Source organism: Artibeus jamaicensis, unplaced genomic scaffold, assembly GCF_021234435.1.
Source record: "Artibeus jamaicensis isolate MK-2021 breed Jamaican fruit bat unplaced genomic scaffold, CSHL_Jam_final scaffold_369, whole genome shotgun sequence".
NCBI lineage: Eukaryota > Metazoa > Chordata > Mammalia > Chiroptera > Phyllostomidae > Artibeus > Artibeus jamaicensis.
In genome coordinates, this window is record NW_026522042.1 from 45,235,910 (window position 1) to 45,252,931 (window position 17,022).

At 40.2% G+C, this 17,022-nt stretch overlaps 1 protein-coding gene across 4 annotated transcripts in view; it reads left to right on the top strand.

The window, feature by feature from the left end:
• Window positions 1-17,022, top strand: part of ARHGEF28 (Rho guanine nucleotide exchange factor 28) — a 274,573-nt gene that overhangs the window by 167,851 nt on the left and 89,700 nt on the right. For all 4 annotated transcript variants that reach the window (XM_037157034.2, XM_037157035.2, XM_053657369.1 and 1 more), the window contains 2 exons: window positions 9,788-9,909; window positions 13,441-13,721. In XM_037157034.2, the coding sequence (XP_037012929.2) occupies window positions 9,788-9,909; window positions 13,441-13,721 (403 nt within the window). The remainder of the gene's footprint in view (window positions 1-9,787; window positions 9,910-13,440; window positions 13,722-17,022) is intronic.

The window sequence follows — 17,022 nt, forward strand, 5'->3', positions numbered from 1 at the left end:
ATTCTCCCTTCCAGTGGAAAACTCTGGTTATGAATTGCAATGGATCTCTTACCCAGCACTCATTCATGCTAACCTACTTAGAAGTGCCCAGAGTTGCTCAGGATAATGGAACAAGATTTCAAAACCAAGTAGAGTTTCCAACCCAGGAGAAACCCAGAAGAATTGGGAGGAATGCCCACAGTGCTTGGCTTTCATTATGCATTCATTCATTTATTCGAATGTTTTTGTTGAGGACACAAAAAATAAGTGGAAGTTATTTAGAAATTGTCAAGAGATCTTTAAAGTTCTCATACAAGAAAAAATTGTAACTATGTATAATGGTATATAATTGTAACTCTATGTATGTTAGACTTGCTCTGATCCTTTTGCAATATATACAAATATTGAAGTATCATGTTGGATACCTAAAACTAATTTGTTCTCTTAGTTTTGCTTCAATTAAAAAAAAACCCCAAGTGAGAGAATTTATGTTTCAGTGGAGAGTTCTTTATTTTGCTACTATAATTTCCTGTCTGTAGTAGAACTCAATTCTGTTTAGGATATTAAGGCGAGGGATAAAACTACACAGCTCTCCAGAGACAGGTGCTAAAGAATTGGAGCGCCTCGTGACTTTTGAAGTGGACAAAATCATTCGTATATGTCCGAGTCTTTCTATAAGGTTATGCAGGATTTGAATTATTCTTGCATTGATGCAAGAAATGTAGGATTTCTTGCAATGATGACATGTCGTTTTGTTTGTTTGTTTTTGTTTAGAATCCCCTGAAATGGTCTCGTCAGAGTCTTGCCACTTTGAGTTCTTTCACTTCTGTCCTGGTATTTGTATGATGTTAGCTTTCTTCCCCTCAATTTGCCCGTGTTTCCTTTCTGTAGATTGATTTCCTTTTGGCCTTGGAGAACTGCACCTAGAAGGAAAGGAATTGCTGATTAAACCCAATGACACCAAAGTCCGCACACCACACATGACTGAACATCTTGATAGCTCTGGGGAAGCAAGGGCAGGAAAAAAGTTATTTATACATTTAAGTGTCCTTCTTTTTCAAACATAAACAGATATCCCCTTGAAGTCTACTTTGTGTTACTATAAATAGGAATGAGAATTTGGAAAGATTTAGGAGAAAATTGTTCTCTGGGAATGATATCTTCTCCTCCCTTGCTCTCTTCCTCTTCCCCCGCTTTTTTCTTCTCTAGTGCATTACTAGAGAAGGCTTGTTTTCTTCGTCAATAATTTTGATAATTAGGTCTTTCAAAATAGCAGAATAAGACATCCTCCTGGATCTGATTTTCGAGTGCCAAGTCGTGATTTGTTCTGTAGGAGGGGTTTTAAACAGCCATTCTGGGGGAGAGGGCAAGACAAACAGCTCTCCTCCCGGCACCTGTGAGATCCCTTCGCGTCCGGTCCCAGCTGTGACTGTTGTTAACAGGACTGTTTGGGAGGCCAGGGCTCACTTTTCCTTTTACAGGACCCCAGGAGGGCGAGGTAAGGCCTGAGGGTGAATGGACAGTTGGATTGATGTCAGGGGCTCTCTAGCTTGGTAGACAAAGATGCCCTGGGTTCTCCCAGGTTCATTGCAGCGTGGCCTACAATATTCCGAGACACTTAAGCTTGTATATGACCCACAGGAAATTCCCAGGCTGAGGATAATTTTGGAATTTGAGTGGATCCTCTCTGTAACCTCAACTCTAACTTAGAACAGTGAAGCCAAGAGATTTTCCAGGCCACGGCTAATATCAGGAAAATCCTAAGAGAAACTCAGAGAACAATAGGCAAGGAGATAAACCACAATTTACCCCTGAAAATATTCCCTCTCACCTGTGAGTGTGGGTTTTTTCTTTCTTCTGAAGCACACTGCTCTGGAGCACACTTACAAAATCAGAGCACTGGTAAAAGGACTATCCGTGCATTTCAGAACGTGGCAGAGTTTCCTTTTAATGTGGGGACTTGGGAGGGGGCGTGCTATAGTGTGAGGGGACGTCTGTGCCAGCGCCGGCCCTGCATTCCGGCTTCATCACTTAATAACGTCAGCAGGCTCATCGCTCTGCCTGGGCCTCAGCTTCCTCGTCTGCAGAATGGATGTGCTAACACACCGTACGGTTATGAAGCGTAGGGCTGGCAAATGGATACAAACAATGCTATGTATTCTTGGGTAAAACATTTCCAACTATTACATTTATGTATATATAATCTGATATAGTTGATTTACTGATAATCTGTTATTTTGCATGAGATTCCACAGCTGCTCCTTTACAAAGAGGCAAGTTTTAAACACATGACTTTTTTTACTCTTATTTTAGATATAAAAATATCATTGGAAATCTAGAAATTACAGAAAGAGTTGAAAATAAAAACCACCCACAGTTCATCACCTACAGATAGCAATTAACATCTTGATTTATCTTTCCAGTTTTTTCTCTTGATTGTTTTGTATGTTGTTGTGTGGTTAAACAAAACTAAGTCGCATACTTACCATTCTGTGAGTGTTTTTCAGCAAGACTCACACTGCTGTATTCCAGCAGGAAGTCTCCTGCGGTGGGTAACACAGGCCAAGGAAGTGAGCAGACGCACCTGGGCACAAGTCATACTGTAACACATTAATGAAACTTCCTAATGGGAAAATACCAGGCATTGCTCAAATACCATTTTCTTTGGCTCAAAATAGGATACTGAGTAATGCCAATGCTTAAATAAAGTACTTCGAACTACAGAGCAGAGTGCCTACCTAGGGCTGCTGTTTCCTAGTTGTGTGACCTTGGGAAGTTAGTTAAATAGCACCACAGTTCTGCAGAGTAAGTGTTACAGCTTCAAAGCGTTGATTTGGGGATCAGATGAGTTAGTGTCTGTAAATCAGACAGTGTTGGTTCACAGTAAGTGCTGGATTTGTCTGAACTATAATAGGAGTATTAACCCAGAATCATTACCCAACATGGAACAGGTGTTCCATAGATACTTACTGTTAGAATACCTACTGTTTTGCTTCTACTCTCTTTTAATGTTTTGTTTTTTCTGGATCATCTTCTTCCTAGTACTTTTACTTTTTGAATCTACCAGATCATTCTATTATTCCTTTAGCGAAAGAGTAACCTAGCCGATATTTTAAAGATATTAAAGAGTATATTCTTGGGCTACTGCTACCAGAAGGCATCCAGATGGTGTCACACAGGAAGCGCTTAGCATCTGCGGCGCTCTGCACAACGGGAGAGTGTGTTTTTGGTTCAGACCCTGACTATGAAGTTACTTGTCCTACCAGGAAGGGCCAAGGGAAACTCCCTTATCACAAAACAGAGAGGACAGGCAGCTCAGAGGAAGACGACGGCCTCACTGTTTTGGGAGTTGTCACGGGCTTTTCTGGGGAATAGCCCAGACTGTGCTTTGAGGACTTTTAAAGAGTCACAGATGGAAGCTGAGGGCCCTGGGCAGGCCCAGCAGGGAACACAGTTCCGGGCAGTCAGTAGATGCTCAGCACATGCTGAAAAAGAGAATGAGTGGAAGAATGGATGAGAGAAATAAGAAATCGATACTCCCATCACAACCTGGGGTAAAGCAAAATAGATGGGCCATCCATAAGAACGGAGAGAGGTCTGGGTTGGAGACGAAGGGGCATTATGTGATGGCATATGGTGCCATGCTGTTAGATGACCTGAGGACTGAGGGGAGACAGAAAGAGAAGAAGAGGTTTGGGGACTGGCCCTAGAGCACCGCTACCCGCCAGATCTGGGAGTTGAAGACTGAGAAGGAAAGGCTGGGAGGAGAGAGACCGAGGCCAGAGGCCCAGGGGCAATCAGCTGTATCCAGTGCGGCCGTAGGTCACACAAGGTGAGACCTGAGCACTGGCCACTACATTCTGTAGTAGCAAGGTCATTGGTGACTGCAATGGACACTTTTAGTGGAGTGCTGGGAAGTGAACTCTGAAATAAACCCACAAATGACATATGATTTCACCGTGTCTGGAATCTGAAGAACAATAAAAACAAATAAAATAGAAATAGACTCCGATACAGAAAGCAGATTGACAGCTGTCAGAGGGAAAGGGGGATTAGGGATTGGGTAAAAAAGATGAAGGATTTCAGAAATACAGATTGGTAGTTACAAAATAGCCTTGGGTATATAAAGCACAGCATAAGAAATATAGTCAGTAATATTGTGATAACTATGTACAGTCCCAAGTGGGTACCGGAAATATCAGGGGAACACTTCGTAAAGTGTATGATCATCTAACCACTGTGCCTTATGCCTGAAATTAATACAAAATGATGTTGCATGTAAACTACAACTGAAAATAAAATAAGTGAATGTTTTACCCTTTTTGTGGTGGATAAGACTAAATCCTGCTGTATCCATAAACTTCTAGGTTTAAAACAAAACTGAATGAATGAATGAAACCAAGCTTCCCAGCCATTGTTAAGAGATATCTGGACTGAGAGGCCCTCACTTGAGTTTCGCAGGCAGGAGCCTGGCGCCCAGAGTGGGCCAAACGAGGTCAGCGGCAGGTTTGCAGAAGGCTGCCTCCGCCGGGTTTGTTTATGTCTGGGTGTTGGCCTTACATAACCACGCAAGTAGGCCGCATTTTCCTTTCGCTACCAGGCTCTTAGCTTCTTGCGGGAGAGTCGAATTTCGTTATAAGTCGGCTTTCAGAGGCCCTAGGCTGGTCTGTGCTCTTAACTGTTTCCTGCCATACTCAGGGTGGTCGTAAATGTCAGGGAACAGGGAGGCACCTGCACCTGCCTTTCACTCTTCTCCGTTACTAGTACCGATTTCCCTTTATTCTATATGTGAAGTACACTTACTCTCCTGTGACATCTAACTGGAGCCTCTAGTACAGCGAGCAAGTGCTAATGGAAAATGCTGCTTTGGGAAGTCCTTGTAGAATCCCACCGATCCCATTACAAAGCGTCAAGAATAATGGGAGAGGGGTGAGCTGGGGATCCCCTCGGAGTTACTGTTTGTCCTCTGGGTGCTCTGAGCGAGAGTCTGGCCCGAGTCCACTTCGTCATGTTCGAGTGCAGTCGTTTCTGAAACCCTCCCCTTATGCTCGAGAAATGCAGTCATTGGTGGTTTGACTTCGTACTTTGTGTGTCCCCCTGTTAGAATATCTCCTGTTTCTTGAGAGCCCACCCTGGAGTCCTTGCACGTGGCTCTCCATGAGCAGTTTGACTTTGGTTTTCAGTTGGCACGTTCAGGATGGACTTTTCTTAGCACGAGCCAAGCCAGAAATAAAAGAGTTACAACATTTTTAAGTCTTTGTGTAGCAAAAGGAACACTTTGTGAATTGCAGTTCCCTTGGGTTGATTTTAAACATGTAAAGTTATAACCATGGTTGAAGTCATTTTTTTAAGAATTAAAACTACATAAAGTATTGAAACTGTATTACCTCATTTACATGCACAGTGATATCAAACATTTACCTTGTGTGCGATTTTGTTCTAATCACTTGAAATAGAAAGCATTTAATCCTTAAGGCAATACTAAGAGATAGGCCTAGTATTGTCCCTATTTCACAGATAGGAAATGGAGGTACAGGAGGGTTAGCTAAGGTGCCCAAGGTCATGCAGCTACTGGGTGATGGAGCGGCGCCTTGAACCTGGCAGCCCAGGACCCATGCTCGTAACCAGCACAATGCTCTTCACTAATTTAAAATTTGCAGCTATTTTGGATGGGAGTTAACTGTTTACAAAATAGCATTAACTTATTTATTTTTATTTTTTTATTGAATTTACTGGGGTGACATTGATTAATAGAACTGTATAGGTTTCAGTTATACAATTTTATAAACATCATCTGTACATTTCATTGTGTGTTCCCTATCCCAAGTCAAAAAACAGCATTAATTTAAGACAGAGACCTAATTCTTACTATAAATTATTTCTACGGGCCCATTGAAACAAGAATCCGAAGGTCTTTTTTATGGCAATAATTTTTCACTTAATTACTTCTGAAGTGGTTACATGTGGAAGCAATAAAGCCATATCTTGAAAATCCTGAAAAGATCAGGTTTCTTAAGAAACAAAAGCATTGTAACTGTTTCTTTGTAATGGGCTGAAACAGCACAGCCACTAGCCACTACACTATAGGTAGCTGATGTTTACTTGAAAGTACTTTTAAAGACTTTTTCACAAGAAATCTTATTCTGCTGGTCTGAAGCCTGTGATTGGCAGTGGTTATTGTTACACTTAATAAAGGAGTGGGGGTCTTATAAGTCTTTCATCTTCTGATCGTCAGTGTCTGGTCACTTCCAGGCCTTATTATCTCTCAGTGAGTGTCCCTTGGAAAGTAGAAGCTATGGCTGCCCTAGGGAGTGTAATGAAGAGGACTTTGGGGCCAATCTTACAGAGAGTTGCGATGAGTAACCCAGCGCATCCACATGGTGGGTTGTGGGTGATGCGTCTAGAGAGGAGACGGATTTCCCCTTCTTACTGACGTGGAGTCATGTGCCCTGCCACCCCCACAAGACTTACTGTCTCAGTGGAATCGTCACCTAAGGGACAGGATGATGACATTTCTAAGCACGTTTTCCAAAGTGTAAGGTCAGTTCTTCCGGGACCATCAGTCTTGGAGACGGTATCCCAGCTTAACATTCAATGACATCGAATTACATTTCGATGAAAGGAGATACTTCTCTTTCACTTTTCTCTTGAGCTTCCTGCTAATTCAAGGAGAAGGTCAGCTTGCCACTGCTGCATCTTCAACATCTCCTGAATCCTTCATAATCGCCCTTCGTAATGAAGAGCAAGCATTGTAGATGCTGAGCTTTCATAGGCAACTGTAGTTAGTCAGAAGGTAGTTTCCTTGTTTTGTTTTTATCATTTTAATATGTATAATTCCCATCTGTATGTTGTAGGGGATGCTGGCTTTGTGTTTATAGTGGGGATAGGAGTTTCTCTGAAAATTGGATTTATTAAAAGAGAAAACGGTGGGTCAAAAGACTATCTAAAGACGAGCAGTAGAGGGTGTCACGATGCAGGTGAGATGTACACATGGAAGTTGTGAATTTGGTAAGGGATCGGCAAAATCTTGGTCTGATATCTGCTGTGGTTAGTTTTGTGGAGATCCACAATTTCTTCTTTGAAACTCTTGAGACCAGATTTATTTTGGAATCAGGAATGCTCAGATGTTTTGGTGTAGTGCTTATAATGTATATGATATGACTTCCGTAGGATGCGCCGGGGTGATGCCGTCATCAAGCGCATCGGCAGCTCCGCAGTGGGATGCGTGAACACTCACACTGAGGGGGGTGGGCAGAGACCGTGCGTGGCCTCGTGGGGGGTTCAGGTTCGATTTCGCCACCACATGTGTTTTAGAACCAACCTTAGGAAAGAAAGATTTGGTTTTTAGAACTTTCTCAATTTTAGGATTGCAGATAAGAGATTATGGACCTGTTTTTGTAAATAAATTCACCATTTTTTAAAAAAGAAACACTGATCAAATTAATCATGTAGGGAACAAATCAGATTCCATCTTGGTCAAAATAACTCTGCCACGTTTGAGTTTATTTTTACCACCTGGCTACGATCTCCTGTAGATTCTGACCTGCTGCATAGGGCCAGGTAGTTATATTTGTGAAAGAAAAGTCGAATCCCAAATGACTATTACCTGCACATGTAGAAACAGAAGTAGTTCCTGGTCCCACTCACCCTTGAGCAGAGATTTGAACACAGAGCTCACTCTCTCTAGGAGGCTCAGAACGTGGGTGTCGGGGCAGTGTATTCGCTGGCGCCAGATCATCTGGGGGAATATTTCATTCGGTTCTGTGTTTTAAAAATGAAATCCATAAATTATTTGCAGTTGTTTTGTTAACTATCCTGCTGGCTCCTCCGTGGAGTGATCAGTGCAGTTCAACTGGGCAGGGATGGCAGGGGTCGAAGGGGCCCCCAGACTCCCACGTGCAGTGGCAGATGCGCCAGGTGCTTTAGTCTGTGAACTTGCGACACAAGAGCAGTTAAGCTGGACTAATTACACTTCGGAGGGCCTTGTTGAGTTATTTATGGTTGTTTTCAAACATTCCATAACATGACAAGCGGGCAAGTATTTTCTAACTTCAGAACACATTGTAAGGATTTTGTCGGGTTCCTGATTTATAACCTTTGGAACATGCTTTTATTTAGTGTAATTAGGAGAAAAATGTATACTAAATTGATCATAAAGTATTTGTGGGATCTGTGTGTTATATTGCTAGCTATTTAAATAAATTTGATAAAAGAAGACATGATAGATATAAGGAGGTAATGTTTTAGATTTACATTGTATATTTCCTCAAGGGGTTTGATAAAAATCTTTGTTGGATGTTCTGTGGGGAAGAGAGAGATTTAGATGCAGAATCTGGAGCCAGGGCCATTTGGCTCATACAATTCCTATATCTTTGTAACTTCTCTAATGTCATCCAGAAACTTTTATAAAAAGACAGAATGTTTTATTTCTAGTATATCGACCCAACAGTTACTAATTTTTTTTTAAATTTTTGATTCATTCCCATGGGTTTGCCTGGGTTTTATGACGGAAGTGAGACAGGTGGTGGGAGAGGTGATTTCTGATGGAACAGAGGCAATGCTCTTCCTCGTAGTCACTCGCCTAAGAAAACCTAATGGAATGTCAGTGAGGATGACATTTGCTGTAGATGTATTATAACTTTGAATCTATCCTGTTAAAGTCACTCATGGATATTGATAATTGATTGTGATAACAGCCTATGGTTAGTATTAATAACTTTGTACTGCACATTGAACATGATTAAAATAACTACCAATGGTTACAAAATATAATAATAGTGACTGTGTTTATCAAGCACCGACTAAGTACTTAATTTTGCTGTGTATGACATGCACCTTTTGCCCAAATTTTTAAGGGAAAAATAAGGTTGTGCCGTATACATGGGTATAATGATTACGTAACATGGGTATAATAATGGGTATAATAATCCCGTGTATAACGCGCACAAAAATATGGGTGTGCATTATACATGGGAGAGCATTATACATGGCCAAATGTGGTAATTAGGCATGTGTTAAGTGCTTTACATGTCTGAACTAATTTAATCCTCATAATTACACAATGAGGAGGCATATTAATAATCTACTTTTACAGATGGGGAAACCCTGTAAAGGTATCTGAAAATTAAGCGATTTAGCCAGAGACACAGGAAATGAGGTATTTTGGCCTCACTGTGTTTTACTGTCTTCAACTTTATCTTCCTTCCTTACAAACACAGTAACACCTCAACTCCCAGGGACTTAACCTGGAGCAAGCTCATCCATTTGGAACCAAGCTGAGAACATGGAAGGAAGCAAAAACATTTCTGTAACTGAAACAGAAGCAAAACCCTCTCTGTATGGGAGTGCACATATTCGTTGGGCAGCCCGGAACCAGAACTGCTAGGCTGAGCACTGTCTCGGTCCTTTAGGAAAAGGTCTGGAGCCCGTCAGTGACACTGGAGGAATCGCATGCAATCACTCATGCTTCCAAGTGATTCATAAAGTGAATTTTGGTTTGATCTGTTGGAAATTAAAAGCAAAAGTCTGTTGATTTCATAAAAATCTGTCACAATTGGAAAAATAGTGTTTGAAATGGGCATATACTTCTCTAGAACGATATATCCTCTAGGATGATTTTAGATAACTGAGAAGGTGTAGGTGTAGAAAATAAAATACTTGCGTATAGTTCTGAATGAGTGGAGGTAGCAAAATGCCAACTTAAAAAAGGCAACCTTTATTTTTTCTTATAGTTTGATAAAGAAGATAAAAGTTAACTGTAAAATAAATTCCTTACACTTTATTTCTCCTGTTTTTATTTTTCCTCTAGATCGCTCCTTTGACGTCCTCAAAAAATCCAAGCAGCCCTGCACGCTCCGTGCTGCAGGCCGGCTCTCTGACATGCTGAACGGCGGCGATGAAGTCTACACTAACTGCATGGTAATAGATCAGGTAAGGCGGGACTGACATTACAAGGCGGATCTGCCCTCTTTCCAAAGCCTGAGCACGTCAGAAGTATATTCGGCATTGTTGTGTTCCTCTGAAAATTTTAACCCAAGTGCAGTGCCAAGGTCACTGCAGTGGAATCTCATCATGTGAGCATTGAACGAGGTCCTTCCTTCAAAGCACAGCACACCCTGCCTACCAAGGTGCACCAGGAGGGGGGTCTTTTGACTGCCAGATGACAGAAACATGAGAGCTCTTCAGTGGGGCCAAAATAGGAAATGATAAATGGGAGTCTGGTTTCTCCTCTACAGCTTTTCAGAGAGTAATGTGTGTAGCGATCTGCTTTAGCAGTATTCGCATTCAAATCCAGCAAGAGCTAGATGAACAAGAGTTGGGTGGCAACCCCAAACGATGCTGTCACATAAATTACTTGTTTAATCTTTACAACACACCTATTAACATGTAATAAGGTTGTGGAGCTTTAATAGTAAAACATAATGGTGTCATGTTACAGGGAAGCTGGAACCCTGTAGAATTCCCTGCCCACTCCCTGATAGGGATTAGTGAATCAGATCTCATAAAGGCAGGTGGTTTGTGCATCTGTGTATGGATTTATTCTTTATTCTTTTCTCTAGCTAGTGACCCTTATATTTTAATAGAATATTGTGTTGTACAATTATAATACAATTGTATTATAATAACTATTTAATACAATACAAAAATTAAAATACAGCTCTAGATCTAAAGATTTCTGCACACTCTAATTTATGGGAGATATAGGGATTCAAGGGTAGTTTGGACAACCCACTTTCTGTCTTATCCCCTGACTTTAAAACCCAGTCTCCATATAAATGCACCATATATATGCTCATTTAGCAATAAGGTATTTTACCCTTTTTTACTGTCATTAGTATGCATATATTATATCCTATTACTTATAGATATTTGTGGATATATCTAACATATCTAAAAGTTTATAAGCTTTTTTCTGTCTAGTAGATCTCAATTTCATCTCTTTAGTTGAATATCTCTGCTTTTTCTTTTTGCATTTTATAAAACACTGTTACCTCAAATGCATTGTGTAAATGCACAGGTTGCTGATCTTCAGCATGACAGAGGAGTGGACATCAGTCCATAAATAGCTGGTGTGCTTTTTGGCATAAAGCAGCTGAATGTGAATGCTGGTTATGAAATCTAGGATGAGGCACAGAGTGTAGGGCAAAGTGGGAGTTCTGGGGATGTTCTTTGAAGATACAGGCTAATTGTTCTGCTTTTAATGGCTTTATTCTGTTGCCATGTTTTTTAAACATTTAAATGAAATACTTCTTGAGTTCTCCTTCTTGTTCCTTGTTCCTTCTTTCTTCTCCTCTGAGCCTCAGTGGATACTGTAACATTTTCACTTAACTCAAGTAGCTAACATTCTCTGTGACTGGAATTTTATAAGGTAGGAAACCATGTCTTTATGTGTTCTAAGATGCATTCAAAATATAAAACTTTACAAACTAAAGATGAAGTTAAGATGTCATTTGTTTGGGAATATGAGAGAAGCATTGCTTTAATAACGTGAAGCATACATTTAAAGGGAACTCAAACAGGTGACTGGGAAATTGCAGTGGAGCTGCAGATCACCAAATGTGTGCAGTGGAAACAGAACTGAAACTGACAACCTGGACACAAATCACAGAGTTCACTACATCAGCGTGGTACCCTTATCGTGTTGTTTCTCTGACTGTCCGCATGTCCATTGGAATAGGAAGAACAAGGAGTTCAAATTCTGCATATTTAAAATAATATCCAGCAATATCTGGAAAGAATCTTATCTAATTTCCTTCCGTTCCGTTCCCTCTGCATGGCACAGAAACCTAAAAAAGATTGCTAGATTGTTTGCAGTGCTGTTTCCCATGAATTCTCAAGGTTATCTACCTACCTGATGAGGAAATTCACCTGATAAAACTACTGTGAAAATGAGGGAAAACAATGCTATTTGGACATCATTTCAAGCCCACATAATTCAATGGAAAGAATCCCTTATACTCTTTATCAAAACTCCCCAAATATTAATATTTTACTTTATTATCCTCTGAGTATGTGTTTATATGCACACAAATGCTTAAAATAGAAATAATAGATAATATATTGTGTATTTGTATATAATATATTATATATTATATACTACACATATATAGTATATACTACACATATACACATACATGTTATTTGTATGTAATATATATTATATACTACATATAATATATATAATATATTTTCAGTTTGAGAGAAAAATGAAAACATGGTACACCTATATTCTTCAGTCTTTTATGGTATATTTTCCTAAAAAGGGGACATTTTCTTTTTTTTTACATAAGCATGTGTAGTAATGAAAATCAGCAAACCGTCATTGATGCAGTACTATTAGCAGTGTACACGCCTTATTCAATTTTAGCCAGTCGCCTCAAGGTTCTCTGTAACAAGAGTAAATTCAGTTTCCTGTGTTGCGTTTAGTCATCATGTCTTTTTTATCTCCTTCAATCTGGGGCAGTTCTCTGGTCATCTTTTATGGCATTGATAATTTCACTAGTGATGTAAGTAACAATCTTTCAGTAGCTGTAGGAGATGGTTTGAGTCGTTAAGTACCCTGGTACTCATCTGACTTGCACCCACTAGTCTCAGCATTTTTGCCTTAGTAAGTTACCACTGTGACGGTTAGTTTAGGTGCCTAAATTGTCCTCCTGCTTCGTTTCCCCTTCACCACCCTTATATTGAAGTGGTGTCATTCTCATTCTTTTTCCTGTCTTCTCTCCTGGAAGCGATGCCTTTTGATGCCCGCCACCTCGGGTCACCTGTATTTTTGAGCCCCTTTCTTAGGCAAGTGCTATGATCAACTGGAACTCTCTCCCATGTGCATTTTCTCTTCCCAGAATGACTTTTAGGTCAGCCTCAGCCCTCTGCCAGCCCCTGTTCTCTCTGCCATGCAGATTTGTGCAGACTTCCCCTCCTCTCTGCAAAGGTTTATGGTGGAGTATGACAGGTTGTTTGTTGAGATTCGGTGCTCGTTTTATTATTTCCAGGTAATTTAATGTTTGGGGCATTTTCTTTCTTCTAGTTATCCTAAGGCCATTCATCTTATGCAGTTTTATTCTTCTTTTTGTTTGGAGTGATTCTTGGGAGACTCCGATTTATGGGACCACCACTATCTTGTTTACCCAAATTCCTACGCACTACTTTTAAAATGAAGCTGCCTGGTCTTTAGCCTTTTCTCAAGCATCTAAAGCATTTCCTCTCATTTTGAGTCAGTGGTTCATAAAATGTTAAAACGCTCAGTTGTCGTTTTCCTTTTGTGAATTTTGGGATAGCAGCCAGCTGAACAAAAACATATCATGAAAGAATTCTCTGCTTACATGAAACGAAACAAAAGCGAGTACAAACAAAACAAAAAAAAGATAAAGTAGAGATGTTTTTAAATTGGGCAAGATTTATTCTTAGCTAAGCCAATCCATCCTGCTTTTGCTTAGCAAATGTTTTCCTTTTGACTACCAGGTTGGCGATCTGGATATTAACTGTATCAACGTAGAGCAAATCACTGCAGACACCTGCCCCGACTCCATGGGTTCCGCGCTGGGCCCTGAGAGCTGCGAACACACCCCTGCTGCCGTGGCCAGCGCTGGCACGTGCCCGCTGGGTGAGAGCCAGGACCTGACATCCAGCACTGAGGCCCAGCAGCCCTTCCCACCACCGTCGAGCTCACACACCTCCAACTTAACTCTTTCTTTTGGTCTTCACGGACTTGAAAAGGAACAAAGTCATCTAAAGAAAAGAAGGTAAGATGCTATATTTTAGAGGAAAAGTGTAGAAAAATCATACCTTGTAGCCTCAAAATGTAGAAAATTTGGACCTTTTAGTGGAAATTGGAAAATTCTATTGTTTTCTATTGTCCCTATCATTTTTATCTCTACATAAAAAATGTTGCTTTTTAGGCTTCTGTATTCCTTGTTTTGAAAGTAAGGCAATTAAGAAGACTGAGAAAAACACCATAGAGGAAAACCACAATTAGATGCCTTGGCAACACCATATTTTAATGAAAATGCAAGCCAGAAACTTCTATTGCTGTTGATAGGAGTGAAAATTATATAATAACTTTGTAAAACAATTTGGATATGAATTTTATGACCCAGCAGTTTTACTTCTGTGTTTTAGGAGACATGCACATGAGTAGTTATAGAGCAGGAAATAACCCCAGTGGGGAATGAATAAATTACAGTGCGCCTACCCAGAGAAGTGATGTGCAGTGGTGAAGATGAACTGACTGCATCTGCATACATAATATGCATCACAGACACATGAGGTTGAACACAGACGTAAGGCGCAAAGTACTTAGTTAATGATTTCATTTTTACACAATCAGAACAAAACAAAAACTAAGCAATTTATTATTACAGGGCAGATACATATGAGTTTAAGTTATTAAACAAATAAAGCAAAATAACAAAGAGGGAAAAAAATTCCCAAATTAAAGATAGTTATTGCATCTAGCGGGGAAAGTAGGGAATGGGGATGGGAAGGAATAAAAGGGTCTCAGTGGTATGGCCAGCACTTAAATTTCAAGCTGGGTGGGATCATAGGTGTTCATTTTATTTTCATATTCTGTAACTTAGCTTCCTTGCACATATTGTCTTGTGTGTACACAAGTGTGTATACATAGTGTGTACACCAAGGTGCTATTCAAACAGTGGTGTCGGTGTGAAGTGATGTGTGTATTTACATGCAGATGCAAATGCATGTGTACGTATGTTTTGTAGTTTTGTATCTATTTCGTATCCATCCATCCTGTCTATTTTCTTTAGGAAAAAGGCCAATTTCTGCTAATTTCATTTTATTCTGCTGCCCGCTTTCCTTAGGTAATAGCTTATCCCCTCCCCACTCAGCCCAGGCCCAAGACCTCGGATTATACTAATTTTCACACATAAAATCTGAGTCAGAATGAATATAGAATGCACATTCAATCTGTGTGTGTGTATAGTCGTCTATCTATGAATGAACATCCACATAGGCAAGTAAGTATTCAGCAGCGATTTCATTGGTCAGAAAGGAGAGAGAGGGAGGAGAGGCAGCCATCCTGGGTGCAGGCCGCTCACCACGCTGCGCTTTGTGTGAATGTACCACCCCTTGAGGCAGTAACACTTTATAGCAGGTATTGGTACCAACGGTAACTAGTGTCTGATACATAGGACAATGAAAGGTTTTCTTTAGATTTGTATTTTTCAAATTATGGTTTAAAAGATGCTGAGTGGTCATGGCTGTACATTAAATTGATGGGATATTTTGAGCTCTCCACCAGGCAAGAGTCCATACAGTTCTGCAGAAACAGATTTAACTGTGTGTTACTAGTACATCCTGATAGAATCTTCATGATCTGTCCACTTTGTGGCCCAGGTCTCGAGAGGTGAGTGGGTTCTTCACTCTAGGAATAGAGGGAGAAAAAGGCACCAGTGGTCTCTCTGTTCTGCTTATGCAAATATCCACAGGCATTCTGCATAATACTTTCAGATGATGGCCTTGTCCTGGGACATTTAACATATCTCACAGCTGTAGCTAGAATTTGCCATATTAAAATGTAAGAAAAAACTATCCAGTTTGTGTAAAGATAATTTAATGTAAAATCTAATTATCTGTAAAAGTGTCATAGCTGGTAGGGGGCAGGGTGGGGGGCAAGGGAAGAAAGATGTGCTAAAAGGAAACTCTTCCAGCCAGGCCTGCCGGCCAACTTTATCTCCTGCATATTCTGTCTCCTCTGACACACGTAGGAATGAGGAGAAAGGACTCCTCACCCCCAGAAGCCCCATTTTGACTCTGGGGTGACTGTGGGACCCTGCCCTCAGTGGGCGTCATGGTGGGAGCGAGTAACACAAATTGCTAATGAACTTGAAGTGAAATGCACCCAATTTTTAAATAAGCAAATCCTAGGCTGAGAGGCTAGGAACTTCTAATGTGGGAAAGATTCAGGAGCGCACAATAACAAGGTTAACACAGGGACAAGCTGACTGGGACCTAAGTCCTAAATTTTCTAGGGTTTAAAGCAATATTTTGGTGAAAGTAAAATTGTATGTACAATATGTAACCATTATGTTACTTAAACTTAATAGCTATTTTAAGAAGTTACAAAGGGGAAAATAAGCAACACAGCATTTATTTTAACAAATTATACAGCAGAAAATTAGTGGATAGGAGACATGTTTGTTCTGTTCTAAAATATATCTTTAAACCCACTTTTTGTTTTTCCGAAGTAAGAAATGCTTGTCACACCCTGAACCAGTCCTTTCCTCCCCTCCCCTCCCCATACACATAAAATTTAAACAGTTTATGAAATAACATGTGAAATGTATTCTAATATTTTTTTACTCTATACAGTTTAAAAATTCTAGTTACAACCTACCGAATCTATTTGATATTCCACTAATGGGATTTTGAAAAATGGTATTATCAAATGAGAACCTAGAGGTAATTCATAAAATATTGTCTATAATATTGAATATCTTAGGTTAATAACAAAGAAAAAGTATAGCCAGTTTGAATTAACAGAAAAATAAATGTTTTAAAGTATAGTATGCAAAATAAAGTAATAGTAATCCTTCTAGGGTGTATTCACAGTGATGGAGAAACACTGTATGTAACCAGGAAGGCTTGTGTTAAAATAGGCTGTTCTCGCAGGCAGCCAGCTGTCTGAAGTGATTCTCCTTAGTACAGACACCACAAGTTGAAAGACAAACACAGAGGCACAAGATATCAGCAAACCTCTGACCCCCCTCCACCCCCAGACCTCTTTCTACCCTCAGATTAATGATGAATTAATAAAACTATATAGCACTGTAAATGATCTGTAATTCTGTTACCATAATGTTCATAGCTCCAACGTTGACTGGAAAGGTTTTCTTCCACACTAAGCTTTAGTTTCTCATGAGGAATAATTGCATGTACTCCAACATGTGTGAGTGTTGAACTAAAGAAAAACGTGAAGTCCACCTGCAGTCTATCCTTCCCGTCTGCATGCCAAGGCAGAGCTGTCCGTGTGCTCGTTAAGGAGAAAAACCCCACTTCGGAAACCTCAGCGGCGCCGGCACCGAC